The sequence below is a fragment of the Calonectris borealis genome, chromosome 33 (assembly GCF_964195595.1).
Source record: "Calonectris borealis chromosome 33, bCalBor7.hap1.2, whole genome shotgun sequence".
In the NCBI taxonomy this organism is placed as follows: domain Eukaryota; kingdom Metazoa; phylum Chordata; class Aves; order Procellariiformes; family Procellariidae; genus Calonectris; species Calonectris borealis.
In genome coordinates this window covers 461,738-479,526 of record NC_134344.1, presented here as the reverse complement: position 1 = coordinate 479,526, position 17,789 = coordinate 461,738, and the positions used below count along the sequence as shown (strand labels likewise).

At 60.9% G+C, this 17,789-nt stretch overlaps 1 protein-coding gene across 1 annotated transcript; it reads left to right on the top strand.

Annotated features, from left to right (window-relative positions):
• The first annotated feature begins 253 nt into the window (after window positions 1-253).
• GABBR1 (gamma-aminobutyric acid type B receptor subunit 1) lies at window positions 254-17,466 on the top strand. The gene is made up of 19 exons (XM_075134630.1): window positions 254-1,303; window positions 3,421-3,555; window positions 5,357-5,527; window positions 5,818-5,919; window positions 6,241-6,306; window positions 6,850-7,041; window positions 7,133-7,375; window positions 7,614-7,677; window positions 9,068-9,145; window positions 9,257-9,407; window positions 9,788-9,920; window positions 11,134-11,250; window positions 11,332-11,439; window positions 14,557-14,650; window positions 14,952-15,079; window positions 15,177-15,305; window positions 15,542-15,685; window positions 15,928-17,354; window positions 17,394-17,466. Exons 1-18 carry the CDS (start codon window positions 1,052-1,054, stop codon window positions 16,177-16,179), a joined length of 2,559 nt encoding a protein of 852 aa, XP_074990731.1. The 5' UTR covers window positions 254-1,051; the 3' UTR covers window positions 16,180-17,354; window positions 17,394-17,466.
• Window positions 17,467-17,789: the final 323 nt, after the last annotated feature.

Sequence of the window (17,789 nt, the reverse complement as noted above, 5' to 3'; positions counted from 1 at the left end):
CCCTTCCCCATCCCTCCCCCTCCTCTTCCTCCCAGCCTTCCTCGCTCCATCCCCCCTCCCTCCCTCCTCCTCCTCCTCCTCCCAGCCCTCCCCATCACCCACCCGCCCCCATCCCTCCCCCCCCCTCCCTCCCTCCCTCCCCACCGCATGTGTTCCCCCCCTCCCCTCCCCTCTCCCCGCATCCCTCCCTCCCTCCCTGCCTTCATCCCTGCCTCCCCTCCCGCCAACCCCCCTCTCCCTCCAGCCCTCCCCCGGCGCTGAGCTCCAGCCCTCGCTCTCAATCCCTTCCTCCCCATCCCTCCGTCTTTCCGCTCCCCATCCCTCTATTTTCCGCTCCCCAGCCCTCCGTCTTTCCCCGTCTCCATCCCTCCCTCTTCTCCGCTCTCCATCTTTCCGCTCCCCATCCCTCCGTTTTCCCATCCCCATCCCTCTTATTTTCCATCCTCATCCCTCCGTCTCTCCGCTCCCCATCCCTCGTATTTTCCGCTCCCCATCCCATTATTTTCTGCTCCCCATCCCGTTATTTTCTGCTCCCCATCCCGTTATTTTCCGCTCCCCATCCCTCTATTTTCCCCTCTCCATCCCGTTATTTTCTGCTCCCCATCCCATTATTTTCCGCTCCCCGTCCCTCTTATTTTCCTGAACCCATCCCGTTATTTTCCATCCCGTTATTTTCCATCCCTTTATTTTCCATCCCCATCCCGTTATTTTCCCCTCCCCATCCCATTATTTTCCCCTCCCCATCCCATTATTTTCCCCTCCCCATCCCGTTATTTTCCCCTCCCCATCCCGTTATTTTCCATCCCGTTATTTTCCATCCCCATCCCTCTTATTTTCCTGTCTCCGTCCCTCCGCTCCCCGTCCCTCTCTTTCCCTCCCCGTCCCTCCTCCCCTCCCTCACCACGACTCCCCATTTCCCCTCCCCATCTCATTACCATTCCAACCTCACCTCCGGAACCGGTGACATCAAACCACCTCCCCCTTCACTTCCAAATCCCTCTTACGCCATGGCCAACCGAATCCCCGCCATCCGTACGTCTTGACCCCGGGAATGGCGGGTCCCCTGGTATCACCCAAGCCACCTCGTTGGCTTTTGGTGGTGCTCAGCGTCTCGCTGGTGTCGCGCCCGTCGGTGGGTACAGGCAAGAAGGCGGTACACGTCGGGGCGCTCTTCCCCATGAGCGGGGGGTGGCCGGGGGGCCAGGCCTGCCTGCCCGCCGTCCGTATGGCCTTGGAGGACATCAACAGTCGGAGGGACATCTTGCCCGATTATGAGTTGAGGCTCATCCATCATGATAGTAAAGTGAGAGAGGGGAGGGGGGGAGGGGGTGTGGGGGGGGAGGTGGAGTGGGGTGGGGAGGGGGTGGGATGGGGTGGGGGGATGCTAAGAGGTGGTGGGGATGGGGATGGGTGGTGGGGATGGGTGGTGGAGATGATGATGGGTGGTGGGGATGGGGTAGGGGGACACCAAGGGGTGGTGGGGATGGGTGGTGGAGATGATGATGGGTAGTGGGGATGGGGTAGGGGGACAGTTATGGGTGGTGGGGATGGGGATGGGTGGTGGGGATGGGTGGTGGAGATGATGATGGGTGGTGGGGATGGGGTAGGGGGACACCAAGGGGTGGTGGGGATGGTGGTGGGTGGTAGGGATGGGGTAGGGGGAGAGTTATGGGTGGTGGAGATGATGATGGGTGGTGGGGATGGGGTAGGGGGACAGTTATGGGTGGTGGAGATGATGATGGGTGGTGGGGATGGGGTAGGGGGACAGTTATGGGTGGTGGGGATGGGGATGGGTGGTGGAGATGGTGGTGGGGATGAGACAGGGGGACACCAAGGGGTGGTGGGGTGGGGCAGGGAGATGGTGAGAGGTGGCAGGGATGGGGCAGGGGGATAGCAATGGGTGGGGGAGATGGTGATGGGTGGTGGGATGGGTGGTGGAGATGATGACGGGTGGTGGGATGGGTGGTGGAGATGGTGATGGGTGGTGAGGATGGGGTAGGGGGACGGCAAGAGGTGGTGGGGATGGTGGTGGGTGGTGGAGATGACGATGGGTGGTGGGGATGGGGCAGGAGGATGGTGAGACGTGGCAGGGATGAGGCAGGGGGAGAGTTATGGGTGGTGGGGATGGGGTTGGGTGGTGGGGATGGGGTAGGGGGACAGTTATGGGTGGTGGGGATGGGGATGGGTGGTGGGAATGGGTGGTGGAGATGATGATGGGTGGTGGGGATGGAGCAGGGGGACACTGAGGGGTGGCAGGGATGGGGCAGGGGATACAGGGCAGGGTATGGGGCAGGGATATAGGGCAGGGATATAGGGCAGGGTGGCAGGGATATAGGGCAGGGATATAGGGCAAGGTGGCAGGGATATAGGGCAGGGTATGGGGCAGGGATATAGGGCAGGGGCAGGTATATAGGGCAGGGTGCTAGCTATATAGGGCAGTGGATCCGAGGAGGGGGCTGCTATATAGGGCAGGGGCAGAGCGGGGTGGCAGGGGTGGGGCGGATATATGGGGCAGGGTGAGAAGGATGGGGGCACGTATATAGGGCAGGGGCAGAGGGGTTAAGGCAAGGGGGGGGGGGCAAATATATAGGGCAGAGGCCAGGAGGCATCATGGGTATATAGGGTACTGGTGGGGGGGTCAGGGGATGTGCTGGGGGGGGCAGGGGGCTGTGGGGAGGATGAGGATGGCAGAGGCAGCGTGGGGCAGCTCAAGGTGAAGGCAGGGGCAGGTGGGGGGGGGGCAGGGAGGGGGCTCGTGGGGGGGGGCAGGGAGGGGACCCAGACATCTGGCCTTGCCCCCCCTTGCTCTTCCCTCTGTCCGTCCTCTTCCTCCCTTCACCCTCTGCCCCCCCCCAAATCCCCTCCCCCTAAAAATCCCCCCCCCCAAAACTGCCTCTCCCATACCCCACAAGCACCGCTCCCCTACCCCCGTCTGTCCGTCCCCTTCCCCAGTGTCCGTCTGTCCCGTTCCCCCCCCTTGCCTCCCCCACCCCCCCTCAAAACCCCTCCTCCATCCCCCCCTCCCTCCCCCCTTACTGGTCCTGCCTGGTTGCCACGGCAACGGATGCTGCTGGGTCTGCCACTGGGTTGCCATGGTGACGGTGCCTGGCTCCTTTTCCGGACCGTCGTGCCCTGAATTATTCATAGACCCCCCAAGAAAGTGCAGGGCATGGAATGGGGGGTGGGGGTGGGGCAGGCACCCCATCCCCCCTCACACCCTCCCCCACCCCCACCGCCCCCCCCCCTCCCCCACTCCCGGATACCTGGGTCCTCTGAGCTGATGGATCAAAGCATCCCGGAGCCTGAGAGGGTTTTTGGGATGGAGCTGGGGGGCAGCCGGTGGGTTATGCTGGGAGGAGATGGATTGGGGGAGGGGGTGGTCCCACCCCTTTGTGTCATTGTCCCCTCCCCGCCCCGCAGTGTGACCCCGGCCAGGCCACCAAGTACCTCTACGAGCTCCTCTACAACGATCCCATCAAGATCATCCTCATGCCCGGTTGTAGCAGCGTCTCCACGCTGGTGGCCGAGGCCGCCCGGATGTGGAACCTCATCGTGGTGAGGAACCACGTTCTCGTCCCCAGGGATGTCCCCAAGGATGTCCCCAGGGTCACGGGGGTCCTGGGGTGGGGGGTGGGCGACACAAGAGCTGGGGGACCCCCCCTTCACCCCTGCCTGGTGGCCGAGGCCGCCCGGATGTGGAACCTCATCGTGGTGAGGAACCACGTTCTCGTCCCCAGGGATGTCCCCAAGGATGTCCCCAGGGTCACGGGGGTCCTGGGGTGGGGGGTGGGCGACACAAGAGCTGGGGGACCCCCCCTTCACCCCTGCCTGGTGGCCGAGGCCGCCCGGATGTGGAACCTCATCGTGGTGAGGAACCACGTTCTCGTCCCCAGGGATGTCCCCAAGGATGTCCCCAGGGTCACGGGGTTCCTGTGGGGGGTGGGCGACACAAGAGCTGGGGGACCCCCCCTTCACCCCCGCCTGCTGCCCCGACCACGCTGGGGCATGGTGGGTCGGGTGGGGGTGAAGGTGGCACGGCTGTGCTTGGAGAGCTGTCGCCCGTTGGGGTGTTACCGGGATGGGGTGTTGGGGTTGGGTTGTGTCTCGGTGTCCGCGTGGTGGTTGGTAGTGGGGGGGGTCGTCGTGGGGTGGTACGTGCCTGGAGGCAGCGGGGGTGTGCGGCGAAACGCTGGTGGGGGGGGGAACGCGTGGCATTGCTGCGCGCACGGCTGTAGCCACGGTTGTTGCTGGGGGTGCGGCTGTTGCTGCACGTCCGGCTGTGTCCTGCCATGGCTATGGGCAAATATGGCTGTCACTGCGTGGGCAGCTGTTGCCGTGTGTGCAGGTGTTGCTTTCAGGGTGTTGCTACGTGTGCGATTGTTGCTAAATGTGTGGTTGTTGCTTTCAGGTTGTTGCTACGTGTGCGACTGTTGGTACATGTGTGGTTGTTGCTTTGTGTGTGGCTGTTGCTTTCAGATTATTGCTACGTGTGCGGTTGTTGTGTGTGCGGCTGTTACTGCCTATGCAACTATTGCTTTCAGGTTGTTGTTACATGTGCGGTTGTTGCTGCCTGTGCGGCTGTTGCTTCCCACGTGACTGTTGCTTTCAGGCTGTTGCTACATGTCTGGTTGTTGCTTCACGTGCGACTGTTGCTTTCAGGTTCTTGGTATGTGTGTGGTGGTTGCTACGTGTGCGATTGTTGCTTTCAGGTTGTTGCTACGCATGCGGTTGCTGCTACATGCGCGGCTGTTGTTTTCAGGTTCTTGCTGCGTGTGCGACTGTTGCTACCTGTGCGGTTGCTGCTCTGTGTGCTGCTGTTGCTTTCAGGTTGTTGGTACGTCTGTGGTTGTCACTACGTGTGCAGTTGTTGCTACCTACGCAGCTGTTGCTTTCAGGTTCTTGCTACGTGTGTGGTTGTTGCTGCGTGTGCTGTTGTCGCTACCTGTGGAACTGTTGCTTTCAAGTTGTGGCTACGTGTGGTTGTTGCTTTCAGGTTGTTGCTTCCTGTGTGGTTGTTGCTACACGTGTGACTTGCTTTCAGGTTGTTGCTACCTCTGCGGCTGTTGCTACGTCTATCGCTGTGCCTAGACAGTCATTGACCTGTGTGCAGCCATTGCAGGGCGTACGGGTGTTTTGACACGTGCCGGTGTTGCGGCGCGTCCGGCTGTACCTACACACGGGGCCGTTGCCGGTGGTCCTTGGCGCTGCCCCACACCCTCGGCGATTCCTGCCATCAGCGCCCGTACAGCCGCCCGCCGTCCGCTCGGGCGGTTGAGACGCGAGGCTACAGGCGGCCGTAGCGGTGTCGCGGGGGTGGACGACTGTCGGGTGCTGACAACCCGCCCCATCCTTACAGCTCTCCTACGGCTCCAGCTCCCCCGCCCTCTCCAACCGCCAGCGCTTCCCCACCTTCTTCCGCACCCACCCCTCGGCCACCCTGCACAACCCCACCCGCGTCCAGCTCTTCAAGAAGTGGGGCTGGACCAAGATCGCCACCATCCAGCAGACCACGGAGGTCTTCACCTCGGTACGCACACCCGCAACCTCCCCCCAACCCCTGCCTGCTGCTGTTGCCTCCCCTCAAAATTCCACCCCACAACTTATCCCGGAGCCGGTGACATCCGGATCCAAGTTCAATCCTCTCCCGTGGTGCGTAACGTCAACCCCCGGCAAGAAACCCACCTCCTCAACCCCTGCTTGGTGTCCTTCAACCCCACCATCCTCCCCGGACTCACTCTGCACTCTCTTTCCCCTCCGCCCCGCTCCCTGCCTGCTCCTCCTGCCTGCTGCCCACCCCTCCTGCCCACCCACCACCAGACCCTCGATGACCTGGACCAACGGGTGAAGGAAGCCGGTTTGGAGATCACCTTCCGCCAAAGTTTCTTCTCCGACCCCGCCGCGCCTGTGCGCAACCTCAAGGTGAGTCCGCTTTGGCCGTGCTCAGGTCCTGGTCCCCACCAAGTCCTCCCCCACGGCACCCACAACCATCGGGGTGCGGGTGAAGCCATGTCCTGCACCCCAAAGGGAGCAGAGACACCTCAAGATGCCCAAGTATCCAGGTCAACGATGCATCTCCTCCAGCCAGGAGATGGGTAGCAAGGTCCATGCCCTGGCCGTGCAATGCTAAGGTCCTCCTCAGCATCCCTATGCAAAGTTATGCAAATGAGGATGGGTGGGGATGTCCCTTTAGGAGCGTAGGGGAGCAGATGTCCCACCTCAGGGTGATTTGTCTCCCTATAGCGCCAGGACGCCCGTATCATTGTGGGGCTCTTCTACGAGACGGAGGCGCGTAAGGTCTTCTGCGAGGTGAGGGGTGGAAAGGGAGGACGTGGTTGTGGGTGGGCACCATGGGGGGGGGCACGTGGGAGGATGGGACGGTGGGTGGCACGCGGTAGAGAAGGGTGGGTGGACGTCAGGTGGACGTGGGGCAGTTGGGAGGGTGGGGAGATGGGTGGTGGGATGGAGCGAAGGGTGGCGGGCCGTGTGGGTCAGCGGGCAGAAAGACGTGAGGGTGGAGGGGTGGAAGTGCGGGTAGATGTGAGCGTGGTAGAACGGATGGATGGGTGGGTAGGTGGGATGGTGGGATGATGGGAAGGGAAATGGTTGAGTGGAGGCACAGGGTGAAGAGTGGACGGACAGAGGTCCAGCTGGATGGACAGGCAGGTGGGATGGTGGGAAGGTTGAGCAGAGGCACGGGGTGAAGAGTGGATGGACAGAGGTCTGGTTGGACGGACAGGATGGGGAGAAGGGTGCTAGACGAGTGAAGGGTGACTGGGTGGGATGGGGTGAAGAGCGATGGTGGGAAGGACGGGGTGAAGGGTAAGGCCCGCGGCTCTTTGACCCACACAGGTCTACAAGGAGAAGCTGTACGGCAAGAAGTACGTCTGGTTCCTCATTGGCTGGTACGCCGACAACTGGTTCCGCATCAAGGATCCGGCCATCAACTGCACCGAGGCGGAGATGGCCGAGGCCGTGGAAGGACACGTCACCACCGAGATCGTCATGCTCAACCCTGAGAACACCCGCAGCATCTCCAACATGGTAATGGGGAGGATGGGGGGACATATGGCACTCCCCGGGGGTCCACTCCATCCCACCCACTCCATCACCACCATCTTGTTCCCCGTCCCAGACGTCCCAGGAGTTCATCGAGAAGCTGCAGAAGCGATTGGGCAAGAACCCTGAGGAGACAGGCGGCTTCCAGGAGGCTCCGCTGGCCTACGATGCCATCTGGGCTCTGGCCCTGGCCCTCAACAAGACCTCAGCAGAGCTGGTCAAGAAGGGGTTGCGCCTGGAGGACTTCAACTACAACAACAAGAACATCACTGATGAGATCTACCGGGCCCTCAACTCCTCCGCCTTCGAGGGCGTCTCGGTGCGTTGCCCACACCTGAGCCAGTCCCCGGCCCCAGCGTGTCCTCTTCTTCCCAGTAAGGTCTCCCATGTCCCCAACTCCTCCAGGTGGTGGTGGAGGTGCCTTGAAGGCATCCGTCAAGGGTGCCCTCTTGAGCCACCCCAAAACTCCCAGAGAAAACGTTCTCCCAACACCCCTCTGGAGACGTGGTCCTGCCACCTGACAGGTCCCCGACACCCATCTCCACTCCACCCCACAGGGACACGTTGTCTTCGACGCCAGCGGCTCCCGTATGGCCTGGACGCTCATTGAGCAGCTGCAAGGTGAGCGAGGACAGGCAGAAGCCATATCAGGGTGACGCTGTCACCGTATTGCACGTGGTGACCACCACCCAGCACCCCGCAACACCTCTTCACGCACAACAGCCACAACTGTTGTCCGCACAACAACCGCTTCAAGACACACACTCCAACAAGTCCCACCACTGCACAACCTCTCAAGGGGTGGCAACACGCATGGGACAACCTCCTTCTCGTTGGTCACGCGTCCAACAGGACGTGTGTCCTCACCAACACACAACTGCCCTTGCGTGTGACCCCTCCAGAGATGGAGGAGGTTTGGGGGAGAAGCAAGGAGCTTGGGACAAGAAAGTCATCAAGAGTAGTCGGTGTGGATTCACCAAGGAGAAGTCATGTTTGACCAACTTGACCACCTTCTGCTGGCTTGGTAGATGAGGGGAGAGCAGTGGACATTGTCTACCTTGGCTTCAGGAAGGCTTTCGACGTTGTTGTCGCTCAGAAGATCCTCGTAGAGAAGATGATGAAGTCTGGGCTGGATGAGCAGGCAGTGGGGTGGACTGAAAACTGGCTGAACTGAGGTCCAGTTGGAGGCCAGTCACCACCAGTGCACCCCAGGGGTCAATACTGGGTCCAGTCTTGTTCAACATCTTCATCAGGGATGATGGGATAGAGGGTACCCTCGGCCAGTTTGCTGATGACACCAAACTGCAATGAGCAGCTGAGACGCCAGAGGGTCAACGAACCATCTAGAAGAACCTCAACCATGTTGGAGAAATGGGCTGAGAGGAACCTCATGAGGTTCAACAAGGGGAAATGCTCCAGGAACAACCCCAGGCTGGGGGTCAACCAACTTTGCAGAGAAGGCCCTAGAGGTCCTGGTGGACACCAAGTTGACCATGAGGCAGCCATGTGGCAAAGGTGGCCAACAGTGTCCTTGGGCTGCATCAGGAGGAGTGGTGGAGCCAGTCGAGGAGGTGATCCTTCCCCTCTGCTCAGCACCAGTGAGGCCACACCTGGAGATATGGGGCCAGTACTGGGCTTCCCAGTACAAGAGAGCTACTGGAGAGCATCCAGCGAAGGGCCATGAAGATGATGAAGGGACTGAAGCACGGCAGGCTCCAGCTGAACATCACGAACCACTTTTTCACAGTGCAGGTGACCAAACACTGGCAGAAGGTGCCCAGAGAGAGGTGGTGGCATCTCCATCCTTGGAGACATCCAAATGCCACATGGACATGGTCACGGACAATGGGCTCTGGGTGGTCCTGCTTGAGCAGGGGGTTGGACCAGATGACCCCCAAAGATCTCTTCCAACCCCCAACCGGGTCCGTGATCCTGTGGGGGTGTGCCCAAACGCTGGAGGGGTGTCACTCCTCCTTCCCTCCCACCTGACCCATCTCCGTTGCCCTTGTAGGAGGTGTCTACAAGAAGATCGGCTACTACGACAGCACCAAGGACAACCTGTCCTGGTACAACAACGACAAGTGGATCGGTGAGCAGCGCCGCATGTGGGGGTGTGAGCAAGGGGGGAGGTCCCCACCATGGGGAAGGGTTGGGAAGACCCCCCCCCCCATACCCCCTAATTGTGCCATGGGCTCTGCAGGAGGTGCCCCACCAGCCGACTACACCAAGGTCATCACCACCTTCCGCTTCTTGTCCCAGAAGCTCTTCATCTCCGTCTCGGTGCTGGCCTCCTTGGGCATTCTCCTGGCCATCATCTGCCTGGCCTTCAACATCTACAACGGGCACGTCCGGTCAGCGATCCTCCTCGTTTTCCCGGTGTTTGGGGAAATATCACACCTTTCCTTTTCCATAACTGCTAAAAAAAAAAAGCTCGGCAGCGCGTGGTTAGCAACACCCAGAGGGGGAAAAAAAGGGATCATACGCTCCCGTGTCCTCCTACGGAAGATGACAGTGACAAAACGTTGTTCTTAGTAGATATCCCGCTTGCCTGTCTCGCTGCGTAGGAGCTTCGGGTGATATCAAGGGTCTGGTTGTAGCACGTGGTTTCCTGTTATCTCACTTCGTGTCCCCGTTTCTCGCATCCCCTTGGGTTAGCTGAACGTCATGCACCACCGATAGCTGAGCACGGTGGCTGGGTGACACCTCGTCTTCTCAACAACCCTCCCCCCAGGTACATCCAGAACTCACAGCCGTACCTGAACAACATGACGGCTGTGGGCTGTACGCTGGCGCTCGCTGCCGTCTTCCCCCTGGGACTCGACGGGTACCACATCGGGCCGGGGCTTTTCCCTTTCGTCTGTCAGGTATGGGGCTGGTGGGGTGTTGGGGGGTACAGGCGGAGTGGGGACAACCAGGGGATGGGGACAGCCGGAGGAGGAACGGTTGGAGATACAGCCAGGGGATGGGAACAACTGGAGGAGGAACAGTTGGAGATACAATCAGGAGATGGGACAGTCGGAGGAACAGCTGCAGATACAACCAGGGGATGGGGACAACCGGAGGAGGAACAGTTGGAGATACAACCAGGGGATGGGAACAACTGGAGGAGGAACAGTTGGAGATACAGCCAGGAGATGGGACAGTCAGAGGAGGAACAGTTGGAGATACAGCCAGGGGATGGGGACAACCAGAGGAGGAACAGTTGAAGATCCAGCCAGGAGATGGGACAGTCGGAGGAGGAACAGTTGGAGATACAGCCAGGGGATGGGGACAACTGGAGGAGGAACAGTTGGAGATACAGCCAGGAGATGGGACAGTCGGAGGAGGAACAGTTGGAGATACAGCCAGGGGATGGGGACAACTGGAGGAGGAACAGTTGGAGATACAGCCAGGAGATGGGACACTCGGAGGAGGAACAGTTGGAGATACAGCCAGGGGATGGGGACAACCAGAGGAGGAACAGTTGGAGATACAGCCAGGAGATGGGACAGTCGGAGGAGGAACAGTTGGAGATACAGCCAGGGGATGGGGACAACTGGAGGAGGAACAGTTGGAGATAGAGCCAGGAGATGGGACAGTCGGAGGAGGAACAGTTGGAGATACAGCCAGGGGATGGGGACAACTGGAGGAGGAACAGTTGGAGATACAACCAGGGGATGGGAACAACTGGAGGAGGAACAGTTGGAGATACAGCCAGGAGATGGGACAGTCAGAGGAGGAACAGTTGGAGATACAGCCAGGGGATGGGGACAACCAGAGGAGGAACAGTTGAAGATCCAGCCAGGAGATGGGACAGTCGGAGGAGGAACAGTTGGAGATACAGCCAGGGGATGAGGACAACTGGAGGAGGAACATTTGGAGATACAACCAGGAGATGGGACAGTCGGAGGAGGAACAGTTGGAGATCCAGCCAGGGATGGGGACAGCTGGAGGGGGTACAGAGCTGGGGATGTCCAAAGGAGTTGGTCAAGGGAGGTCTTTGGGGGGGGGGGTACACTCCATGGGGGTGCAGTGGAGGTGGGTACAGCTGGACGGGGAGGTACAACCGGCTCTTCCCAACCCTCATCCCCTCCCCAGGCCCGGTTGTGGCTCCTCGGGCTGGGCTTCAGCCTGGCGTACGGCAGCATGTTCACCAAGATCTGGTGGGTCCACACCGTCTTCACCAAGAAGGAGGAGAAGAAGGAGAAGAGGAAGGTGAGGGGTGACCCAGTGGGGTGCAGGGGGGGACTGGGGGGTGGGGGACACAGGGTCTCGGTGACATTGTGTTGTCCCCAGACCCTGGAACCTTGGAAACTCTACGCCACCGTGGGGCTGCTTGTGGGGCTGGATGTGGTCACCCTGATCATCTGGCAAATCGTGGACCCCCTGCACCGCACTATTGAGGTGGGGCAATGCTGGGGGGGGGGTGCTCGCAAGGTTGGGGGGATGCTCAAGGTGTTGGGGTGCTGCCGGGGGGATGCTCTTGACATTAGGGAGATGTTGGGGTGCTGCTGGGGGGGTGCTCATGGCGTTGGGGTGCTGCTGGGGGGGTGCTCATGGCATTGGGGGGATGCTCAAGGTGTTGGGGTGCTGCTGGGGAGATGCTCATGGTGTTGGGGTGCTGCTGAGGGGGTGCTCTTGACATTGGGGGATGCTCAAGGTGTTGGGGTGCTGCTGGGGGGGTGCTCATGGCGTTGGGGGGATGCTGAGGGGGTGCTCTTGACATTGGGGGGATGCTCAAGGTGTTGGGGTGCTGCTGGGGGGGTGCTCATGGTGTTGGGGTGCTGCTGAGGGGGTGCTTGCAACACTAGGGGGATGCTCAAGGTGTTGGGGTGCTGCTGAGGGGGTGCTCTTGACATTGGGGGGATGCTCAAGGTGTTGGGGTGCTGCTGGGGGGGTGCTCATGGTGTTGGGGTGCTGCTGAGGGGGTGCTCTTGACATTGGGGGGATGCTCAAGGTGTTGGGGTGCTGCCGGGGGGGTGCTCATGGTGTTGGGGTGCTGCTGAGGGGGTGCTCTTGACATTGGGGGGATGCTCAAGGTGTTGGGGTGCTGCCGGGGGGATGCTCTTGACATTAGGGAGATGTTGGGGTGCTGCTGGGGGGGTGCTCATGGCATTGGGGGGGTGCTGAGGGGGTGCTCTTGACATTGGGGGGATGCTCAAGGTGTTGGGGTGCTGCCGGGGGGATGCTCTTGACATTAGGGAGATGTTGGGGTGCTGCTGGGGGGGTGCTCATGGCATTGGGGGGGTGCTGAGGGGGTGCTCTTGACATTGGGGGGATGCTCAAGGTGTTGGGGTGCTGCCGGGGGGGTGCTCATGGTGTTGGGGTGCTGCTGAGGGGGTGCTCGCGACATTGGGGGGATGCTCAAGGTGTTGGGGTGCTGCCGGGGGGATGCTCTTGACATTAAGGAGATGTTGGGGTGCTGCTGGGGGGGTGCTCATGGCATTGGGGGGGTGCTGAGGGGGTGCTCTTGACATTGGGGGGATGCTCAAGGTGTTGGGGTGCTGCTGGGGGGGTGCTCATGGTGTTGGGGTGCTGCTGGGGGGGTGCTCGCGACATTGGGGGGATGCTCAAGGTGTTGGGGTGCTGCCGGGGGGATGCTCTTGACATTAAGGAGATGTTGGGGTGCTGCCGGGGGGATGCTCATGGCGTTGGGGGGGTGCTGAGGGGGTGCTCGTGACATTGGGGGGATGCTCAAGGTGTTGGGGTGCTGCCGGGGGGATGCTCTTGACATTAGGGAGATGTTGGGGTGCTGCTGGGGGGGGTGCTCATGGCATTGGGGGGATGCTGAGGGGGTGCTCTTGACATTGGGGGGATGCTCAAGGTGTTGGGGTGCTGCCGGGGGGATGCTCTTGACATTAGGGAGATGTTGGGGTGCTGCTGGGGGGGTGCTCATGGCATTGGGGGGGTGCTGAGGGGGTGCTCTTGACATTGGGGGGATGCTCAAGGTGTTGGGGTGCTGCCGGGGGGGTGCTCATGGTGTTGGGGTGCTGCTGAGGGGGTGCTCGCGACATTGGGGGGATGCTCAAGGTGTTGGGGTGCTGCCGGGGGGATGCTCTTGACATTAAGGAGATGTTGGGGTGCTGCCGGGGGGATGCTCATGGTGTTGGGGGGATGCTGAGGGGGTGCTCGCGACATTGGGGGGATGCTCAAGGTGTTGGGGTGCTGCCGGGGGGATGCTCTTGACATTAGGGAGATGTTGGGGTGCTGCTGGGGGGGTGCTCATGGCGTTGGGGGGATGCTGAGGGGGTGCTCTTGACATTGGGGGGATGCTCAAGGTGTTGGGGTGCTGCCGGGGGGATGCTCTTGACATTAGGGAGATGTTGGGGTGCTGCTGGGGGGGTGCTCATGGCATTGGGGGGGTGCTGAGGGGGTGCTCTTGACATTGGGGGGATGCTCAAGGTGTTGGGGTGCTGCCGGGGGGGTGCTCATGGTGTTGGGGTGCTGCTGAGGGGGTGCTCGCGACATTGGGGGGATGCTCAAGGTGTTGGGGTGCTGCCGGGGGGATGCTCTTGACATTAAGGAGATGTTGGGGTGCTGCTGGGGGGGTGCTCATGGCATTGGGGGGGTGCTGAGGGGGTGCTCTTGACATTGGGGGGATGCTCAAGGTGTTGGGGTGCTGCTGGGGGGGTGCTCATGGTGTTGGGGTGCTGCTGAGGGGGTGCTCGCGACATTGGGGGGATGCTCAAGGTGTTGGGGTGCTGCCGGGGGGATGCTCTTGACATTAAGGAGATGTTGGGGTGCTGCCGGGGGGATGCTCATGGTGTTGGGGGGGTGCTGAGGGGGTGCTCGCGACATTGGGGGGATGCTCAAGGTGTTGGGGTGCTGCCGGGGGGGTGCTCTTGACATTAGGGAGATGTTGGGGTGCTGCTGGGGGGGTGCTCATGGCGTTGGGGGGATGCTGAGGGGGTGCTCTTGACATTGGGGGGATGCTCAAGGTGTTGGGGTGCTGCTGGGGGGGGGCTCATGGTGTTCGGTGCTGCTGGGGGGGGGCTCATGGTGTTGGGGTGCTGCTGAGGGGGTGCTTGCAACATTAGGGGGATGCTCAAGGTGTTGGGGTGCTGCTGAGGGGGTGCTCGTGACATTGGGGGTTGCTCAAGGTGTTGGGGTGCTGCTGGGGGGTGCTTACAACATTGGGGGGATGCTCAAGGTGTTGGGGTGCTGCTGGGGGGATGCTCTTGACATTGAGGGGATGCTCATGGTGTTGGGGTGCTGCTGGGGGGATGCTCTTGACGTTATGGGGATGCTCATGGTATTGGGGCGCTGATGATGGGGTGCTTTCAACATTGGGGAGATGCTCATGGCGTTGGGGTGCTGCTGAGGGGGTGCTCGTGACATTGGGGGAATGCTCAACGTGTTGGGGTGCTGCTGAGGGGGTGCTCGTGACATTGGGGGGATGCTCAAGGTGTTGGGGTGCTGCTGAGGGGGTGCTCGTGACATTGGGGGGATGCTCACGGCGTCAGGGTGCTGCTGGGGGCCTTGTCTACCCTCACACCCCGTTTCCCACGCTGTCACCCCCAGGAGTTCACCAAGGAGGAGCCCAAGACGGACACGGACGTCTCCATCTTGCCCCAGCTGGAACATTGCAGCTCCACCAAGATGAACACGTGGCTCGGTGGGCATGGGGGGGCTCGGGGGGGTGGGAGATGGGCAGGGCTGAGGGCGTGGGCAGGACTGGGGGGTACAGGCAGGACTGGGGGGTACGGGCAGGACTGGGGAGTACAGGCAGGACGAGAGTACAGGCAAGGTTGGGGGTACAAGCAGGGTGGGGGACACAGAAGCGTTGTAGAGAGCCAAGGGGAGACCCGTGGGGGTCCCTGTTTGACCACCCATGGTTCCCCCCACCCCGGGCCAGGTGTGGGGGGGTCCCTGTTTGACCACCCATGTTTCCCACCCCCCCCCCACCCCCCCCCCAGGGATATTTTACGGCTTCAAGGGCTTGCTGTTGCTGCTGGGCATCTTCCTGGCGTACGAGACCAAGAGCGTGTCCACGGAGAAGATCAACGACCACCGAGCGGTGGGCATGGCCATCTACAACGTGGCGGTAAGCCGGGATGGCTGTGCCCCCCTCCCCCCAACCATCTTCACCCCCATATCCCATACGGTGACCCCCCCCAAAAACGTCTCCTTCCTCCCCACAGGTCCTCTGCCTCATCACGGCGCCCGTCACCATGATCCTCAGCAGCCAACAGGACGCGGCCTTCGCCTTCGCCTCGTTGGCCGTTGTCTTCTCGTCCTACATCACCTTGGTCGTCCTTTTCGTCCCCAAGGTGGTGGTGGGGAAGGGGCTGGTGGGGGTTCCGGGTGTTTCTTCTGGGGTGGGGAGGAACAGTCGTCCTCCGTCCTCCCTTGTAGGGTCAAGGTGTTGCCTCTGTAGACGTGGAGGTTTCTTCTCCGGTAGGGTTATGGAGGTGGTGATGACAGTCGGCAGGGGACAATCGGGTGTGGGTGTTGCTTGGCGAGGGGGGGGGGGAACGACAGCTTTGACAACCGGGGACCGTTACAGATGCGACGCCTCATCACCCGCGGCGAATGGCAGTCGGAGCAGCAGGACACCATGAAGACGGGTTCATCCACCAACAACAACGAGGAGGAGAAATCCCGATTGTTGGAGAAGGAGAACCGGGAGCTGGAGAAAATCATCGCCGAGGTGGGTGGGGGGGGGGAAACCCCAAAACATGGTTTTGGGGGTGAAAACCCCGCAGAAGTCACGGGGTGTAGCTTGAGGGTTGTACCTTCAATATGTTGCTACCTGTACCAAGAGGGGTAGATCATCTCCGAGGTGCCAACACCTCAACGGGGGTGACGTGGGAGGGGGGAGGTCTCAATCCCGTTAACAGTCAGTGAGGTGCTATGTGACACCCCCCCCCCCCCAAATTTGTCACCCGGCAGAAGGAGGAACGTGTATCGGAGCTCCGCCAGCAGCTCCAGGACCGCCAGCAGCTCCGCTCCCGCCGACGGTCGTCCAACCCTTCCCGCGAGGCCGGCAACCATTTTTCCCCGGGGTTGAGTGCCGCCCCGCCCCCCCCGGCCCCCTTCTACCAGCCCAACCTCCCCCTGGTCCGCTGCCTGGTCTCGGAACAAGCCGACAAGCTCGGCCGGGGCAACTGCGACGGTAGCCGCGTCCATCTTCTCTATAAGTGACCCCGATGGGGGGCGGGGCTATTTGCCAAGGGGTGGAGCTGAGTGGGGTGGGGTCAGTGGGTGGGGCTAGGCAGGGAGGGCAGAGCCTCTTTGCCTTATTATTGAGATTTTTTTTTTTTTTAAACACGTTTCTTCGTCTTAACCTGGGGAACAACGGCTCTGGCCGGGTCCCCCCTCCCGGGGCTCCGGGTGTCACCCGCCCTCCGACTGTTGTCAGGCGGAAAACTATGGGGGGGGGGGGGGGAGGGAGAGAAGGATGGTTCTTAATTAAGGAGGGAGCAGAGTGAGCGAGGGCTGAGTTAACAACGTGGAAATCCCCCCCCGCCAACCTCGCCTACAGCCGTCCCGTCTCCCCTACAGCCGTCCTACCTCCCCTACAGCCGTCCCGTCTCCTCTACAGCCGTCCCGTCTCCTCTACAGCCGTCCCACCACCCCTACAGTTGTCCCGTCTCCCCTACAGCTGTCCTACCTCCCCTACAGCCGTCCCATCGTCCTCTCTGCTCCACCTGTAGTACACAGTCGGACAGTCCCACTGACTTGTCCCCCTTCAACCTGTCCCTGCTACACCCACACGACGTCCCCTCCATCACCCCGTGCTGTTGCACACAACTGGAGCTCGGCTCCTGGTGTAGCAAACAACCGCCCTGTTATTCCCCTGTAACAGTGTTACTGTAGCCTGGTGTTGATACAGGCGACGTGGGGACGCAAGATCAGGCCCGGGGATGCAGGCGGTTGTGTCACAAGCGGCAATTCCTGTAGTTTAATGTCAGGCTGTAGTGTACAACTAAATCTAATTAAGTCTAGTCAGACTGTAGTGCACAACTTGTACGTACAATCAAATCGTATTGCACATCGGGATCGGTTACTGTAACGCACGCTCCGGCTGTAGCCGACAGCTGGTTTGGCATCAGTTGTTGGTGCAACCGGATCCGGTTTTTACACTGTATTGTCCGACTGTAGCTCACAACCGGCTGCAGTGAGGTGTGAGCACAGGCGGAGAGTCTGTGGCTGGGGCTGTATGTTCGAGCGCAGCATAAGGCCGGGTCCTGTACGCGCAGACTGTTGTATCCGGGGTCTGGTTTCTCCTATGTACAGTCGCACTTTAGTTGATAACCGGACCCTGCTTCTTCTCACGTGTCTGTTGTGGTGTTTAACCATGAAAGGAGAACTACACCGTACCCCAACCACCGGGGTTGGATCCCTCCCCAGAGCAGGGGTACCCCGGTACGGCCAGAGAGCTGTAGCCAGCTCACAGTCGTCCTGTGGCAGCTGAGCTCAAGTTTTGGGGTACGGGGTGACAGCGAGCTCAAGGAAAGGAGGCCGCTGTTCCTGGATCCGGGCTGGTCCTGGGTCTGATTGTTCCTGGATCCAGGCTGTTCCCGGATCTGATTGTTCCTGGATCCAGCTGGTCCTAAATCCAGGCTGGTCCTGGGTCTGGCTGTTCCTGGATCCGGCTGTTCCTGGATCAAAGTTGATCCTAGATCTGATTGTTCCTGCGTCCAGCTAGTCCTAGATCTGATTGTTCCTGGGTCCGGCTGTTCCTGGATCCAGGCTGGTCCTGGGTCCGGCTGTTCCTGGATCCAGGCTGGTCCCGGGTTCGGCTGTTCCTG